The sequence below is a fragment of the Pan troglodytes genome, chromosome 10 (assembly GCF_028858775.2).
Source record: "Pan troglodytes isolate AG18354 chromosome 10, NHGRI_mPanTro3-v2.0_pri, whole genome shotgun sequence".
Taxonomy (NCBI): domain Eukaryota; kingdom Metazoa; phylum Chordata; class Mammalia; order Primates; family Hominidae; genus Pan; species Pan troglodytes.
In genome coordinates, this window is record NC_072408.2 from 114,124,840 (window position 1) to 114,140,762 (window position 15,923).

Genomic DNA, 15,923 nt, shown 5'->3' on the forward strand with positions numbered 1-15,923 from the left:
TGATGTTTTGACATACATGTACATTGTGAATGATGACCACAATCAAGCTAAATAACAGATCCATCACCTCACATAGTTACCTTCTGTGTGTGATGAGGACATGCGAGACTACTCTTTTAACAAATTTCAAGTATATAACATGTTATTATTAACTATAGTCATCATGCTATACATTAGCTCTCCAGAACATATTGATCTTACAACTGAACGTTTGTGGCCTTTGACCAATATTGTCCCCTTTTTGCCCACACTCCAGCCCCTGGTAGCCACCATTCTACTTTTTGTTACTATGAGTTCAACATTTTTTTAAAGAGTCGACGTATAAATGAGATCATGCAGTACTTGTCTTTCTGTGTCTGGCCTATTTCACTTAGGATAATATTCTCCAAGTTCATGATGTTACTGCAAATGACAGGATTTCCTTCTTTTCTAGAGCTGAATAATATTCCATTGCAGATATATACACACCACATTGTCTTTACCCATTTATCTGTGGATGGACACTTAGATATGTTTCCACATCTTGGTTATTGTGAATAAACTGCAATGAACATGGAAGTGCATCTCTCCCTTCAAGACAGAGATGTTCTTTTCCTTTTTTTTTTTTTCTTTCTTTTGAGATGGAGTCTCACTCTGTCACCCAGGCTGAGGTGCAGTGGTGCAATCTTGGCTCACTGCAACCTCTGCCTCCTGGGTTCAAGCAATTCTTGTGCTTCAGCCTCCCAAGTAGCTGGGACTACAGGTGTGCACCACCATGCCTGGCAAATTTTTGTATTTTTAGTAAAGATGGGGTTTCACCATGTTGGTCTGGCTGGTCTCCAACTCCTGACCTCAAGTGATCTGCCCGCCTCAACCTCCCAAAGTGCTGGCATTACAGGTGTGAGCCACTGCACTCGACTGAGATTTTATTTTCTTTGGGTGTATACTCAGAAGTGGGATTGCTGGATCACATGGTAGTTCTATTTTTATTTTTGGGAACCTCCGTGCTGTTTTCCATAATGGCTGTACTCATTTACACCCCACCATCAGTGTACAAAGGTTCTCTTTTTTCCACATCCTTGCCAACACTTGTTATCTTTTGACTTTTTGATAATAGCCATCCTTACAGGTGTGCAGTGATATTTCATTGTGGTTTTGATTTGCATCTCCCGAATGATTAGCGATGTTGAGCATATTTGCATATACCTGTTGGCCATTGTTGAACATTCAAAGCAACAATTTAAAAGCATATCCTTACGTCCTTCATCAATTTACAACAAATATTTACTGAGCACTTATACTGTGCCAGGACTATGCATGGGAACCCCTAGCCCAGTGTAGAATCCAGACAAGTAACCAGGCTTTTGCAACCTAGTGTTGCAAGGGCCCAGAAATCAGCAACCACAGAAGGGGATGGAGGCAGTGGAAGCACCGAAGCCAGTCTTGAAACATCTGGGCCAGCTTCCTATAGGAGGGGATTCTAAGCTGAGAGACACAGTGTGCGGAGCTAGGAATCCCCATGTGTGTAAGATATGGTTTCTGCCTGGGTGGGTGGGGACAGACAAGTAGATGACACGATGCTATTTGACACAGGAATGCAGCTAAGCCATGCATATATATATTATATCTTTCTTTAGTCAGGAAAGAAGATTCTCCTTTGGGCAAATTTACTCCTTTTAAGAAGGCCGAGCTATTTGGAAAGATGCCCACCAGGATGGCAAAGTGGTGCTTGAGCCCTCCCTGCAGCACACGCCCAGGACTTTGAAGCAGGGACAGGGTCCTCCTGGCTGCTGAAAGGAATCGAGTTAACGAGCCCTAGTGGCAGGTGGCGAATGGCCGGAGATCCGGCCTCCCAGTGGTGTCCACCGCCCCGGGCCTCCGCTCGACAGGCTTATTTCCCTCCATGCTGGAGCAAACCCCGGCTGAAAGAGGGCCGCACTAATTGGTTTGCGTACCCGAAGTGGGAATAGAGAGGGAGGAAAACCATGTTTCAGGTGTTACAGGGGGGAAAAAAGTGAAATGCGAAACGCAGGGGAGAGAGCGACCGTCAGGCAGACACCTTGTGAACCGCGGTGGAGAGCACACCTAGGTGGGGAGGTCACCGGCCCAACCCACCACCCTCCGGGAGAATGAGGGCAGGGACAGCAGCAGGGGGCAGCATCCACGTCTCTACGCTTGCAAGAGTCCCCCAAGTCCCTGGCCACTGCTCCCCACTTCCTGCAGCCTCGGTGTCCGCCGGGGGCGTGTGTGAGGGGCGGGGCCGCATGGGGAGGAGGGATTTAAAAAAAAAAAAAGCGAGGTAATTAGCATTCTCCGATTCCACTGGCTCTCCGCCGCCCCTGCTTTGCATACGCCCGTCCCACTGGCTGCCCGGGGTTTGCTGGGGTTCGGCAAGGTTTGCAGCCGCCACGGCCGCTGCTGCGCTCCGGTGCAGGGCAGGCTGGCGCCGAGCGAACCAGGGCCGGGAACTGGGAGCCGGGAGCCGGGAGCCAGCTGCCCGCGGAGCTGCGGCGGCGGCGGCATCTGGGGTGGTCTCAGTCCCACGAACACCGTGGCCGGCGCCCGGTGGCTACTGCGCCCAGCGGGGCTCAGGGAGGAGCGGTCTAGACACTTTTTATTTTGGAAGAAAGGGGCAAGCCCCGGCGGGAGCTTCCTTCCCGGCCTGGCTCGCTCTCCATTGCGCCCAGCTCCGGCCCGGACTCTGGAAGATGACTCCAGGGTCTGCTCTGTATATTCCAGCGGCGGCAGTTCCGGGAGGCAGCCGAAAGTACTAACAGTTGGTAGCAGCGGCTGGTGGAAAAGTGAGCCGAGGCGGCGCGGACTCGGCTCTCCCCGCGCCCCGCGGCACTCGCTGCTCCTCGCCGCTCCTTCCCTTTGGCTCCCAGGCGGCTGCAGCATGAAGTGGCGCAGCGATGGCCAGGAGAGGTAAGAAGCCCGTGGTGAGAACGCTGGAGGATCTGACGCTGGACTCGGGTTATGGTGGCGCGGCGGACTCGGTGCGCTCCTCCAACTTGTCTTTGTGCTGTTCCGACTCGCACCCGGCGTCCCCGTATGGCGGGAGCTGCTGGCCGCCTCTAGCTGACTCCATGCACAGCCGGCACAACAGCTTTGACACCGTCAACACTGCCCTGGTGGAAGACTCCGAGGGGCTGGACTGCGCCGGCCAGCACTGCTCGCGGCTGCTGCCGGACCTAGACGAGGTCCCCTGGACTCTCCAGGAGCTGGAGGCGCTGCTGCTGCGTTCGCGGGATCCCCGGGCAGGCCCGGCGGTCCCCGGCGGCCTGCCCAAGGACGCGCTGGCCAAGCTGTCGACGCTGGTGAGCCGGGCGCTGGTGCGCATAGCCAAAGAGGCGCAGCGCCTGAGCCTGCGCTTCGCCAAGTGCACCAAGTACGAGATCCAGAGCGCCATGGAGATCGTGCTGTCCTGGGGCCTGGCCGCGCACTGTACGGCGGCTGCGCTGGCCGCACTGTCCCTCTACAACATGAGCAGCGCCGGCGGCGACCGCCTGGGCCGCGGCAAGTCGGCACGCTGCGGCCTCACCTTCTCCGTGGGCCGCGTGTATCGCTGGATGGTGGACAGCCGCGTGGCGCTGCGCATCCACGAGCACGCCGCCATCTACCTGACAGCCTGCATGGAGAGCCTCTTCCGGGACATCTACTCGCGGGTCGTGGCCTCCGGGGTGCCCCGGAGCTGCAGTGGCCCTGGGTCAGGCTCGGGCTCCGGCCCAGGCCCGAGCTCGGGCCCTGGTGCGGCCCCCGCGGCGGATAAAGAGCGGGAGGCGCCCGGGGGAGGAGCGGCAAGCGGCGGCGCCTGCAGCGCAGCCAGCAGCGCCAGCGGGGGCAGCAGCTGTTGCGCCCCGCCGGCCGCCGCAGTCCCGCCGGCAGCCGCCGCCAACCACCACCATCACCACCACCATGCGCTCCACGAGGCGCCCAAGTTCACCGTGGAGACCCTGGAGCACACGGTCAACAACGACTCGGAGATCTGGGGTCTCCTGCAGCCCTACCAGCACCTGATCTGCGGGAAGAACGCCAGCGGTAAGTGTCTGCGCAGGTGCCACTCCCTCTCACCCAACCTGACCAACTCTTGGCGCAAGTTTGCCTCGCGTCCCCCTCCCGCGTCTTCCCAGCCACGCGCTGCTGTCCCAAGCCGCTGAGGAGGCGGCCGGGCTGGAGGTAGCCAGAACAAGAGGTTGCCTGTTTCCTCCTGCACTCGGGTGCGCGTATTTTACGCTGCTGGTGCTGTCCCAGGTCCGGGAGCGCGAGGTTCCGCCCCCGGTGCGGGGCGGGGCGACAGCTGCCTCCAGCAGGCAGTGAGCAAAACCCAGCACCATTTTTTGGAGCAGGGTTGAGATCATTTGCGCTTAGTACATATACTCCACCCCTGCACTGTTTGTTTTGACCTTGAAGATGCCACTTCCTTGGGCGCATGAATTGGGCTCCCTAGGACTTGGGAGGAGGCGCGTTCCGCTCTCCGCAATCCAGTGCTCCCACTTCCCCCACTCCCTCGGGGGGCATTCAGTGCACGGGGGAAGGAGGGGCCTGGCGGCCGTACCGGCTGAATGGTTGAAAGCTTGCACGCCCTAGACAGTCGTAAAGGTGTGTGTGGTGAGACTGGGGTGCGGGAAGACTTGTCGGTGCCAAGTTTTTCCAGAGCAGTTTTTGAGGGCTAGAGCACACAGCTGGTGGGGGCTGCGGGATGGACAAAGCCCCCAATTCCAGCCTCCCAGCTCTTGGCCTCTCCATTCCCTCTGGCAGGGAGCTGCAGCTCTCACCACTTGGCTGAAGGAGCGCCTCTGGGGATCTGGGCAGGATGGAGCTGGCGGGGGGCAGTTCTGGAGGGGGTTGTTAGTTTAGGGCGTCGTTTCCAGCAGGTTCTATCATCGTCTCTTCATGCCCCACTGTTTTGAAGGCCTGAGCTGGGTAGGTTTGAACCCGCAGTTCTGTCCTTGAAGGGGGTGGGGCCGGGGCGCTTGTTTTCGAGAGCTCGCGCTGGCGGTGCTGCCCGTCTGCGAAAGCCGGAGCTAGACACTTCAAAGCTTCAATTTTCCACAGGAAATGGTAGAAGCGTAACTGGAGACTCTAAAGGCGAAATAAAACTTTGTTACATATTCGGCGGTTTGGCCAGAGGTTGCGCGGTTGGAGCTGAAATGCAGTCTTTCTGGGCAGATTTCATTCATGTTGCTGCCTGTCTGTTTCCCGGGGGCTAGAGGAGCACTGCGGTGGGCGGTGCCAAGGGTGTGCATGTGCGTGTGAGAGTCTGTGTGCGCGCGCGTCTGTGCGTGTGTAAGTGTGCTTGTGAGTGTGCGCAGGAACAAGCGGGCGCGCGGGGCGCCCGGCTCCAGCCGAAGCCTTTGGAAACCGACCCTGCCGCCCTCGGTCTCTTCACCTGGATTTGATCATCAGTGGGGGAGGGGAAGGAAGGAGCAAAGCGGGTGTGTGTTTGTGTGTGTTGGGGAGGGGAATCCGCACTGATCTCGGAGACTCTTCGGGATCTCTTTGCCAGAGCCCTTCCCCGTCTGCTGCCAGCCAGGGCACAACCCTCAAAGAGAGGATATCTTCGAGGCCACACACACACACACACACACACACACACACACACACACACACACTCTGAAATCTCGACTAAGATGGAAACATCTGGGGAGAAGGCATTGGGCTTTGTATGTGCTTCTTCAGAATGCGGGGATTCACCTGCAAAACCTGGGAGCTTCGGACTGGATTGCTCTTTGTTTGAAACCCTACCTCCACCAAAAAGCACAGAGGGGCTTAATTTCCTTCCTGGTGGCTCCCATGACAATCGTCTTTTACTCTTTGCTGCCCCTGACTCCCAGCTCCTTACCCACCTTCTGGGCCTGGAACTTCTTCTTTTTTCTCCCTCAGTATTTCCTTTGGAAGGCTCTAGTGTGGAAATCTGGTCACCCTGCCCTACTTCTGTCATTGCCATTATCCTGAAGTTGTGAGTTTGGACAAGTCACTTTACATCTTTGGGCCTCAGTTGCCTCATCTGTAAAATAGGGGGCTAGATATGTAATACACCCCCAGGTCCTCTTGTAGCTCTGTGTTAGTTGCTTCTATATTTTTTCAAATAGGTTTTACTTTTATGAACCTTAACAACTTTTAAAAACAGTTTTTGTGTTTACCCTTTTTGGAGGAAGTATAATTTAAGGAAGGAGAAGACCACAGAGTTGGTTTTGGGCAGGGTGAGTGTGTGGCGGTTGGGGTTTGCTGCCATCACAACCTCTCCCACACCACAGCGCTTAACTCTTGGGTTTCGGGGCCCCTTCAGCCTCCTCTGGGTATGAGATATACTATAATTTCATTGTGATCTCTTCGTGCCTTTTCTTTGGGCTTGTTTAAAATGGCAGGTTGAATATGCAGAAGAGTTAAAGAATGAGTGATTAATTCCTTAGGTATTGGAATCATACATTAAACATCAAACCTATTTCTTAAACTATTTTGTACGGAGTCTTTCTGATCTGCAAGCCTTATTAAGGACAACATACCTTACATAATAGATTTTCCCTCCTTTAACTTGGTAGCATCATTTATTTATTCATTTGTGAATTCATTTGTTTATCGACACTTATTACAGTTGCCGAATTCTAGGGTCTGAGCAAGTGCTGGGTAAGAGGTAATAACAGCTAACATGTATCCAGCAGGGCTCTGTATATTGACCCATTTGATCCCCAGTACCTCTTGAAAAGGTACTACACTATTATCCCCATTATATACAGGAAGAAACTGAGGCATAGGGAACTTAAGTATCTTGCTTATTTAAATGCAGATAGCCTGGCTCCAGAGTCCGTACTCTTAACTCCTGTCTGTATGACTCTTTAGTGACAGATGAGTTCCCTGCCTTCAGGCATCCCACCTGCCCTTTATTACCCACACAGGTGAACAGAGACCCTTTCTGTCATATAATTCCTGAATTATATACTTTTTGTTCCTCTCAAATGGAACTGGGCAGAACTGGATTTTTCATGTTTTTCTATCCCCTGCTAAGCCTAAGAGAGGCCCTAGTACACAGTTGGAGCTTATTAGATACCTTTTTGAGTTGAGCAAGCTATTGTACTGTATTATACAATGATGTCCTGAAAGAAGCTATTGCTTTTTGAGTTTCTAGAATCATCTTTGCAAGTTTTTCTACTTTGTTGTTATTGTTGTTCTAAAGAAGGGGTCTCACTATGTTGCCCAGGCTGGTCTTGAACTCCTGAGCTCAAGAAATCCTCCCACCTCAGCCGAGTAGCTGGGACTACAGGCAGGCACTGGCTCCAAGTTCTTCTTCCTTGGTTGCCCCTTCTTACTGCCACTTCTGTACCTGTCCACCTTTCTAATTTGCTGCTGCTAAACTGCCCAGGCTAAGGAATTGTGAAACTAGTCACATGGGACTGGATTCGGAAAAAAAAGATAATTGGCTCTAAAGCAAAAGAAGGCTTAGGGGCTCTCGAAAATCACATCCATGGATTTGCTGTGGGCATGAACTTTGTGGTTATGTAAAAACTTTTCAGAACTGGAGTTTTGTGTTGATTTTCAGCTGTTTTGAAGAGCCGGGGAAACAGCTAAGGGACCCCGTTGATGTTTCTGTGGAGTTTTAAAAATTTGACTTGATTGAGCTAAATAAGGAGGGGGCAGAAGTACTTCACTGTGCCTTTGTATGTGCTAGTCATTGTACCTTAAACTCCTTTAGAGCTGGCCAGTTCCTACTCATCCTTGAAGACTTGGCTTCAAGAATGAGTTGGTCTTCCTGGCTTCCTTATGAGGGCTTCCTTGATGCAACCCCTTCTCCATTCTTATTCATCTCTGTGTCTCCTTCCGTATCACTCAGCACAGTGCCTGGCACTTTGTATAACAGATACTCTCTACTGCTTGTTAAACGAATATAACAAGCTCATTCAATTTTAGGCATTTAAAATTTGCCTATCACCTGTAAAGGCAGTTGTTAAGAGAATGGCCTCTGGTGTTGGACCTCTAGGATTTGAATTTCAAGGCTGCCATTTTCTAGCTGTGTGTTCTTAGGTATGCGACCCAACCTCTCTGTCCTCCAGTTTCCTCAGCTGTAAAACAGAGGTAATAATTACAAGGATTAAATGAGATTATGTGTCTAAGGCTATTATAATCTGGTGCTGACACATGGTAGGTGCTAAAATGATGATGATAGTTGTGATAATCCAGGCACAATGGTATCTCATCTCTATCACATCCAGATTAATTCATTCCCACATGCTCAGGGTGGATGGAGCCAACAAGGCACAGAATTTTAACTGGATCCTCCTTTTTAATATAGCACCAAGTAACTCAGTACACCCACCTCAAGGATTGATGCCATGGGCACAGCCCTGTGGCCAGGGTCACAAAAAGATTGTTTTGGTCAAAGGAAAATAGCTTATTTTGGGGAGGCTGAGGCAGGAAGATTGCTTGAGGCCAGGAGTTTGAGACCAGCTGAAGCAACATAGTAAGAGCTCAGCTCTACAATAAATAAATAAATAAATAAATAAAATAAAATAAAATTAAGGTAGCTTATTTTATTTGCTGTATTTTAAACTTCAATGATATCTACCTTTAGTGAAGCAGCACCATGAAACTTTCTGGAAGTAGTCCCTTATGTTAATTGGGATGTGGGTTCAGAGGTATATGCATTTGTCAAACGGGGTTTCACCATGCTGGCCAGGCTGGTATCTAATGGTAAACCTAGTATTTGTGCATTTTACTGTATTGTGAAATATACTTCAGTTAAAAAAAAGACACACCAAAAAAAAAAGCCATAGGCATTCTTGAATTAAATTTTGTTTTAAATGTACAATTTGAAGGGCAGACCAGAAGAGGCAGTATGGAATGATGAAAAGGAAAGGGAGAAAGACCTTACGCTTAGATTTAACCCCAAATTTTCACTCTACCATTCTCTAGCAAGTGACTTAATTTTGCTGAACTTAGTTTTCTCATCTGTACAGTGAGGATTACAAAACAAAAGAAGATGTATTTTAAAGAGGAAGAAAACCCAAACCGAACGCAATGGGCGATTACAAAGATGAAATCAGATACAGTTTATAAAAACACCTGCCACATAGTAGGCACTCGATAATAATGGCTTCCTCAAAAAACAGATTATTCAGGCTGGAGATAACAATAATACTTGTGGGATTTTGAATAGTCTCTTTCATTTCAGGGATCCCCAATCACTTTATAAACATTAATTAACACAAGCCCTCACCTGTCAGCACGGGCTTGGAGGGTAGGTTGGTTTTCAGGTCTCTTGCTTTTCTATTGTCTCTGCACAAAATGCTTGCTCAGCCGTTTTCCTGTCCCTAAACTGGTCATGCTGTTCTGTTGAGCAGTGTTGCTGTGTTGGACCAAAAATGTCACAGAAGGAACCCAGCTTCTCAAGAGGAACAACAAATGCTATCTCAAGAGCCAGCTGTAGCAGTATCTGTGCTCACAGAGCACCTTTTTAATTAACTGGCTTGATGTAAATTAAAACTTGGAATTTGGGTCAGTAGAGGGTGATTTGGTTTTCTGTGCAGACTTGCTAGTTCAGTGCTGGGGCATTTGCAAGTTGGGTGTTTCCTGAAACATAAAATAAAAATAACAAAATAAAAACAATGAAGGACTAACCTGAAGACCTAGGGTCAAGGGTGGAGTTGATGAACTTTGAATAGAAGGAAGGCCTCTAATTCTGAGTCTGTTAGTATTTGTGAACTTGAGCCAGGCACCAAACTCATTATTACCAAACTTATTATCTACTGAGAGGTAAATACAAAATAGTAATTGACTCTGGAGTCAGGCACACCTGTAAGCTGCAGTTTCCCTATCTGTAAAATGGGTATTATAATAAACAGCTCTACTTGTATAGCTTATTATATGCCAGGCACTATTTTAAGAGCTTTATGTATTAAAATCATTATAGTTACATCAGCTATTATTATTATTATTATTGAGATGGAGTTTTGCTCTTGTTGCCCAAGCTGGAGTGCAATGGTGCAATCTCAGCTCACTGCAACCTCCGCCTCCCAGGTTCAAGATATTCTCCTGCCTCAGCCTCCTGAGTAATTGGGATTACAGGTATGCGCCACCATGCCCAGCTAATTTTGTATTTTTAGTAGAGACGGGGTTTCACCATGCTGGCCAGGCTGGTTTCGAACTTCTGACCTCAGGTGACCCACCCATCTCCGCCTCCCAAAGTGCTGGGATTACAGGCATGAGCCCCCGTGCCTAGCCTCATCAGCTATTATTAAAGACAGTTCAGAAATCTCAGTAGCTTAACACAATAGAAATTCATTTCTTACACACTTAAACTCTGATTGGGAGAGGAGTGGGGTTGGAGGAGGTAGGAGGGTCATTTAGGTACCAAGCTTGATTAATGGAGAGTTTGCCTTTTTTATCTTCTACATGTGGCCTTCAGTACCTTTCTTGGGCATTCATCCAGCCAGTAGGTAGAGGGAGACAGTGAGTGTGGAGGAGCTTAAGAAAGGTGGTACAGGCTAAGCCTGGAGGGACTTAACGTTGCTTGTGTTCACATATCATTGACCAGATGTATCATTGGCTCTCTGACCACCAATACGTGTGTGCCTCCTTCTTCCTATGCACAAAACACATTCTCTTTTCCCTAAGGGAGGAACCCACATTTTTTCTGATCCCTGCTTCCAACTTAAAGTTCAGAGTCATGGATAGTCCTATCCATGAAGCTGAGTGTGGCACCTCACCTTGGTCCAGGGACCCATGAGGCAAAACAAACATATTATCTGCCACTCTGCATTCATATCCCACATCTGAGCAGGGTGGGATAACCATCATGAAACTCCCATTTGTAAAAGATAATCATGGAAGGTACACACACAGCAGTCACTGGTCCTCAGTAGTGATGAAATCTTGCCAAACAAGCATTGTGGGGTTGTATCCTAGCAGTGGGTGAAGTTCCTGGATTAGGTCCTGATTCTTCTCCTGATGGGAATTTACTAGTTCATTGTTCTCCACCCTCTCAGCTGTGCTGGTGGGAGGATTTTCTTTGTTATTTTTCGTGGCCACACCTGAAGTTGGTCGTGGGCAGTATGGCCTTCTTGGGGGCTCTAAATCTTTTGTGACCTAGTTCTTTCCCTTGAACCTTTGGGGGCCCAAGGATTGTTTTAATGCAGTAACAGTAAAAGACTATTAAAATTAAGGTTTATAGATTTTGCAATGCAATTCCCTCAACAATTTAGTAAGACTTTCATCTATGATGTCTAATATGCCAGTAGCCACACCCAGAGTTATTTCCTAGACTTAATTCTGAAGCCCGGATTATTACTTCCTTTTCCCCATACCTCTCTTTCTCTCTAAATTTAATGGCAGCTACCTTGAGGTCATCAGGCTTAGGTGGGAAGCTTATATTCTTAATATGATACTTATTTCACTTAAATGTCTTCTCACTCTTTTGTCTTATTGTTTGGGGTTTAGACATAGTTGTCTGTTTTTACCTCTCCGCTATTCCTTTCTAAAACTACTTTCAAACTGGTTAATTTAGGCCTGAGTTCTTCTCTTTCCCTAGTACCTTACTTAACTCAGCCAGGAACAGTTAGCAAACTTTATTACCATTATTTTTTCCAGTCTCTTTCTATAGAGCATACAGGCTTAGTAGGCATGAGCTCTGACTGCCAAATTATCATAGATGAGAGTTTAATGAGACATTTTACTTCTGTATCACATGGGTCTCCAGTTTTCCAGGCTCTAGTATAACCTGCTACCTGACTTCTAAGCCAATGTCACATGTTTTAAGCAGCCCACTTCTGGAACTAAGTTCTATATTAGTTAGGGTAATGCTAGCTGATGTGTCACATGAATCCTAACCATCTTAGTGGCTGAACATAATGAAAGCTGCTTTCTCATTCATGTAGAGTCCACCTGATGGCAGGGGAGAGAGGTGCTCTGTCTGTGGAAGTTGATGAAAGCTCTGCCATCTTGGACGCATAACTCCCGGAGATGTCTCTGATTGAGGATGATAGAGAATGTGGAGGATTATAATACAGTCCTGGGTGCGGGTGTGTCAATTCCTTCCGCATTCCAATGACCAGCGCTCAGTCACATGGCCTCCACTAGATGTACGGGGGCTGAAAATTATGGTCTCTGGCAGGGCAGCCACCCACAGCCACAAGTCTACACTATCAGAGGGGCATAAGCATTTAATAGAGAGCCAGCCATCTCAACAACCGTACAAAGCAGGCGCTATTATTATCCCCATTTTACAGATTAAGAAGTTGAGGAACAGAAGGTTTAATGAATTTGCTTAAGGTGACATGGCTTGCAAGTGGCCGGCCAGATTTGAATTAGGCATTTGGCAGACTGCCTTATAGAATGCTTGTGAGGAGTAAAATGACATAATGAATGTGAAACGTTGATCCTAGCATCTCATATGCACTTAATAACTGTTATCTTTATCTTTATTATTATCGATAGTATCATTCTATACTGAAAGTGGAGTGGTTTAACAGTGAATGGATGCAAAGGTAAAATGTCAATCTGAATGAGTGGGCGCTCCAGGAAAATTGTATTACGTGTCTGTCTTTTCTTCTTTGCCTTCTCCTGCATTTTATCCACAGAGGGAACTACCAGTTGCTGAACCAGGGACTCTTCCAGGATTTCCACACACATGACTTCATTTAATCTCCACACTGTTCTTGTGAAATGACCGTTTCTTATCCCCATTGTGCTGAGGAAGAAACTGAAGCTCAGAAAAGTTCAGCAACTAGTTCAGGATGCCACAGCTACAAAGTGGTTGAGTTGGGACTTGGGCTCAAAAGCCTGTGCGCTGAACTGCCGCAGCCCAGTGGTGAAATCTGGATCATTGGGGCCCCCAGGAGGATCCCAGAAGGACTCAAGTGCAGCCTGAGGGGCGTGTGGGGTAGAGGGCGGGGCTTGCCTTGGTGGTGGTGGCTATGGTTGATGATTGTCCTTGCGCATAATATGTGGTCGCAGGTCTTTTTTTAGTCCCCGCCGGCTTCCCCTCTCCCTGGCTGCCCCATGAGTCACTTCCCAGCTGTCCATCAGATCACAGCGTAGCCTCCTCAGCTGGAGGCCCTGGGGAAATAGCTGGCTTTACCGTCTCCAGGGACAGCTCCCCCCATACCCTGCCTAGCTGGGTGGGCTCAGTGCCATAAGAAGCACAGGCCCTCTGACAAGTAGAACCGAATTCAGAAAACTGTGACATACAGGAGAATTGATTCCATTTCTACTGCAGAGGAGACTGAGGCTAGTCCTCCCTGAGAATCACAGAGCTGGGTTTTTCCCAGACTCTGGAGTTAGGTGGACCAGGGTTCAAATTCTGGCTCTATTGCCTACAAGCCAGGTGATCTTGGGCAAGTCAGTTCATCTTTCCCAGCCTCAATTTTCTCGTCTGCTTAATAAGGATAATGGTAGTGCTCCCTCATAAAGAAAATGTCGTTGAGAGAATAAAATGAGTTAATTCATATAAAAGTCTTTAGAATAATATTGGACACATCATAAGTACTCAATATCTGTTAATAATAATCATCATTATTATTAAGTGCTTAAGCAGTGCCAGCCTCCTTGCTGAAAGAACTACTCCCTGGATGCTGCCTCATTTACTGAGTGACTGAAAAGCCTTCTATAGTTTGTCAGTAAACAGACTTCTGGACTTTGACCACTTATTAGCTGTGTGATGTCAGGCAAGTTACCTAACCTCTCTGTGACTCAGTCTTTCCCTTTGTTACATGAGAGTAATAGTGAAAACTAATTCTGAAGGCTGTTGGGTAGTGCCTGACATGTAGAAATTGCTTCATACATGTTGGCTATTGTGGGGTTTTATTATATTCATTATGACTGTTTCTATAGGCACTGTGTTAAATGTTGAGCAACACAGTCCCTGTGCTCATGGAGCTTGCAGGCCTGTGCTGGGTTTAATTTATTCATCAAAGAATTATGCAGATGTAAATTTACAACTGGTGACATGTGCAACAAAGGAGAGACATACAGGCTATTAGAGTCTTTACCACAGCTCTTGATGTGGTTGGGAGTAAGGCTTCACTAAGGAAATGGGGAAGTGAGGCTTGAGTGAGGCTGGAATGAGGCTGAAGCATGGCCAAGTTGGTGGAAAAGGTAGGAAGAATACTTGGTGAATGCGAACTGCATGCGCAAAGGGCCTGTGGCAGGGGAGAGCATTGGGGGAAGGTAGAATGGCCACTGCAGCTGGAATGGGAGAGGGTAGGGAGGGAGCCTGGTAGAGGTTAGACTAAGCATCTGCCAGATTAAGCAGGCTTTTATAGAGGGCACTGGAGAGCCCTTGAAAGCTTTTAAGGAGGGAGATGCAGTGATCAGATTTGTGTTCTAAAAAGATCATGTTGGCATTAGTTCAGAGAGCAGACTGGAAGGGTGAATGTGGGAAGGCTGGTTAGGTATTGTCATCATCCCCATCTTACCCAAGAAGAATCTGAGGCTGTGACACATTAAGTCACTTGCCCAAAGTTGCTAAGACAATAAGTAGAGAACTCAATTTAAAAACAGAATTTAAGTCTGAGGGACTTCAAATTTGACCTTCTTCTCACCATACCATGCCTCATTCCAAGGGAGTATCTGGTTTAACTCTCACATTTTACAGATGTGGAAACTGAGGCCCAGAGTGGGATACTGTCTTGTCCAAGATCACACAGCAGAGCTGGAACCGGTATCCCAGGTTTCTGGATTTTTAGAGCCCATCTCCCATCCACAGTGATGTATTGTCTCCTCTAAACCAGATCACTCGTGGGAAGCATAGTGGGATGAAAGCCTGCATTGTCGACGGCAGTTTGGAGATTAATTTACGATCCTGCTGTAATATCTCCGGTTTTGCTATACATCTCACAGTAAAATAAATGCTAGTCTGGAAGCATGTGGAGGTCCCCATTACATCGTGGCTGAACCACTGAAAGCAATTACTGTGAAGATCAGGTGTGCTAAATGCAGAATCAAATTAACAGTTCCCCTGTGCATTCATATCTAAAAGCAAATCAGGAAGCTTTGAGGAGGGGTAAGTGAAATCTTAAAGTACAGTGCCTGCCTCTGAGGTTGAGGCTGCATGGATTAACTGATTTTCTCTGGGTGGTATGTGTCATTGTTCCTTCCTAATCCCAGCTCAGGTTACCACCCAGAGAGTCATGATGTGCCCAAGAAGCACACCAGACTTAAATTACCTTTCTTTCTCTGGATGCTTCTGAGCATTTCAAGTACTGGGAACGTGGCACAGCCTTTTTCTCTCTCTGACTCCTCCCTCAGCCCCTTTCAGCCTTCTCTATTACTGACTTTGACGTTTAGGGGCTGGGCTCACCCTCGTGAGCAAAGCCACAGGTGCTTCCCGCCCTCATGGAGCTTGCAGGCTTGAGGCGGGTTTAGTTTACTCACAGATAGTCACACAGATGTCAAACTGCACCCATGACAGTTGCTCCGCGGGAGAGGTTCACGGGGACAGGAGTGTTTGATGGGGACAAAGCCTCCTTAGACTGCGGGGTGAGGTCCAGGGCGGTGCCTGCCAGGAGGGGAGCTGCCCCTCCCTTGTGCTTCCGGGGGGACCGGGGACACCAGGCATTCAGAGGTGGAAGGCTCCTTGTCAGCCTCCTCCACCTGGTGCTGGTGGTGACACAAGCGGTGGGGAAGCCTGCAGGGATGGGGTGGGTAAGAGTGTGATCTGTGCACAGGTGATTGGAGTTCCTCCTTCCCACCCGGAAGTCTGCACCACCAGGGCAGGCAGAGGGCGGAGAGCAGGGAATCTCATCCACATGTCAGTGCCTCTGATTCTGCTCAATCTCCTTCCCTTTGGAAGCCCTCCCCACCCTCGTCCTGCTCCTGCCATTCTGCGGCTGCCATTGTTGGGGCCAGATGATAGGCCTCTGGTTCAGCTTGCTGCGGCAGCCATGGTGGATGGAGGGCAGGGGCCTCCCCCTCCGCCCCATCTCTCCCCACCTGGGTCCGCTGGCTGCTCTCGC

General features: G+C 48.7%; 1 protein-coding gene across 3 annotated transcripts in view; it reads left to right on the top strand.

The window, feature by feature from the left end:
- Positions 1 to 2,338: 2,338 nt before the first annotated feature.
- The window catches only part of ABTB3 (ankyrin repeat and BTB domain containing 3), a 341,276-nt gene continuing 327,691 nt past the window's right edge, over positions 2,339 to 15,923 (top strand). For 2 of the 3 annotated variants that reach the window (XM_016924110.4, XM_016924109.4), the window contains exon 1: positions 2,339 to 4,017. In XM_016924110.4, coding sequence (XP_016779599.1) covers positions 2,892 to 4,017 — 1,126 coding nt within the window. In that variant the 5' untranslated portion in view covers positions 2,339 to 2,891. The remainder of the gene's footprint in view (positions 4,018 to 15,923) is intronic. The other variant, XM_003313906.7, reaches the window with a different exon arrangement.